This window comes from Penaeus japonicus, unplaced genomic scaffold, assembly GCF_977035675.1.
Source record: "Penaeus japonicus unplaced genomic scaffold, GWHDUDI00000001_assembly GWHDUDI00000020, whole genome shotgun sequence".
Taxonomy (NCBI): Eukaryota; Metazoa; Arthropoda; class Malacostraca; order Decapoda; family Penaeidae; genus Penaeus; species Penaeus japonicus.
In genome coordinates, this window is record NW_028234422.1 from 4,267,198 (window position 1) to 4,269,697 (window position 2,500).

At 39.6% G+C, this 2,500-nt stretch overlaps 1 protein-coding gene across 1 annotated transcript in view; it reads right to left on the bottom strand.

The window, feature by feature from the left end:
• LOC122246117 (uncharacterized) overlaps positions 1-1,582 on the bottom strand; it is a 98,017-nt gene extending 96,435 nt beyond the window's left edge. Inside the window, exons 1-2 of the mRNA XM_086548513.1 lie at positions 1,517-1,582; positions 1,017-1,185 (exon numbers count right to left, since the gene is read on the bottom strand). Of these exons, the coding sequence (XP_086404639.1) occupies positions 1,017-1,185; positions 1,517-1,582 (235 nt within the window). The remainder of the gene's footprint in view (positions 1-1,016; positions 1,186-1,516) is intronic.
• Positions 1,583-2,500: the final 918 nt, after the last annotated feature.

Here is a 2,500-nt window from a genome sequence, read left to right on the forward strand (position 1 = left end):
GGGGGGGAGGAGGGGGGATGTTGCCGTCCTGAAAAGGCCTGCGCCAGAGAAGATTGGATGTTCCTTTTGACTATGTCTCTCAAGTTGGCGAAAGGAAGTGAAGCGTGAATTAAAAGAACCTATTTTGGGCCTCTTTGCGCAGAGAGAGAGAGAGAGAGAGAGAGAGAGAGAGAGAGAGAGAGAGAGAGAGAGAGAGAGAGAGAGAGAGAGAGAGAGAGAGAGAGAGAGAGAGAGAGAGAGAGAGACGAGAGATTAGAGACGAGAGACAAGAGACGAGAGACAAGAGAAGAGAGACGAGAGAGAGAGTGAGACGGAGAGAGACGAAAGAGAGAGAGAGAGAGAGAGAGAGAGAGAGAGAGAGAGAGAGAGAGAGAGAGAGAGAGAGAGAGAAAGAGAGAGATGTGTCACGGATGAGAGAGGCTGCGGGAGAGAAAGCGGGTGAGGGTGAAAGGGAGAAAAGGTCGAGGGAAAATACTATGTCTCTTCGCCCTCTTCATGCAAGTCTGAAGATGGAGGAGATGAAGAGGAGACGAGAGATCTTCTGCAAATCTTAGAATTTACAGACCACTTCCTACCGACCTCCTTTTTTTTGTGCACTTCAAAGGTTTCTCTCACGACGGGGCAGCGCTTGCACGTGTTGAGATGAGGGGCGTTTTACGGCTCATGAAGGTCGCTCAGTAAAGTAACGGACACACTTACACAAACTGTGTGTAGATATGGATACACAAACACATAAATACAATCGCATTCAAACACACACACACACACACACACACACACACACACACACACACACACATATATATATATATATATATATATATATATATATATATATTATATATATATATATATATATATATATATATATATATATATTATATATATATATATATATGTATATATTTATTCATCTATATGTATATATATATGTATATATATATATATATATATATATATATATGTATATATATATATATATATATATATATATATATATATATATATATAGTTACCAAGAGACACAGGCCAGTTCTGACAGCACAGGATAAGTGGAGCTGACAGACAGGTGAAAGTGTGTGGGTCGACTACCAGTCTGACTGGAAAGCTGACGAAGTGCTGACGCCAGGAATCAGCACAGACAAAAATGAAGGGGTGTAGCTTGGACTTCAGAAGCTTCAGAAACTTCAGCAATAAGAAGAAAGCGTAAAAGGGACAAATTTGAGACGATTATGTATTGAATATGATTTTTATTTTTTTTATCAAATGTAGTTTACGGTAATCAGAGAAAAAAATCTTCATTATAATTATCAGATTCATACTTATCATTATTCTTCATCTAATCATTCGCTTCCTTTCTTTATCAATTCTACTTTAGATCATTAATAACGAACAAAACCATAAAATCACGCAATCAGCAGAACTCAGCAGAAAAGTGGCGCAGACTGATTACTCGGTAAATAAATCAGGTTCTGGGAGGAAAGTGACTTAAAGTGACACCACACCACTAACATACCACAGAACCAACAAACTCGATTCCATGACACAAGGAGCCCCATTGAAATGCAATCATGAATGTCATTGCGCCACTAGACTCCAACATGCACGCGACGGTGGAATGTAAGTGTGCTACATCTGTTTTTTTTTTTTTTTTTTTTTTTTTTTTTTTTAATGCTTGGCGTGCAACGTAAAGCAATTCTACTACTGCAGTAAAACACCTACTGCAGTACATGAATCTTTGTCTGTTTTTTTTAATAATTGACTTTGAATTCATGGCGCACAGCTTAATATCTCAGAGTTTATTAAGACGAATGTAGGAAAGGGTTTAAATGTGAAGGAATAACTGCTTTTTGATTATCTCGTCCTCAGAATTATATGTAATTCTAATAACTCGTCCTCAGAATTATAAGTGATTCTAGTAGCTCATCCTTAGAGCTATATGTAATTCTTATAGCTCATCCTCAGAGATAAACGTAATTCTAGTAGTTCGTCCTCAGAATAACACGTAATTCTGAGGACGAGGTAATAGAAACGCACCAGTTACATCCCTTCCGTTGCGAAATTATTCATTCTCATTTCAACCTTTTTCTACTTGCAAGATCTCCTTTCGTCAAGAGTTCATTGCCGCGACGTCTCCACCAACGCCGTCACACTCAAGGAATAGCTGACTAGGCCGGAGGTACTGACTCTTGCGTGCATGGGACCGCACTATGTTGTTTGTGTGAAAGAAGTCATGTTGTTTGTGTGAAAGAGTCCATGTTGTTTGTGTGCGGGCGCGTTAGTTAGTGCAACATGAGGGGAGTATTGAGGTGCCTTGAGAGGTGAGGGAAAGGTAGCATATGGTGCATACACATGGATACAACACACGCACACACATACACACACGCGCGCGCGCACATACAAACATACACACACACACACACCTACACAGACACACACACACACACACATACAGCCACTATAGCATTAGCACCAACGAAAAGAACAACAGAAAAGAAGA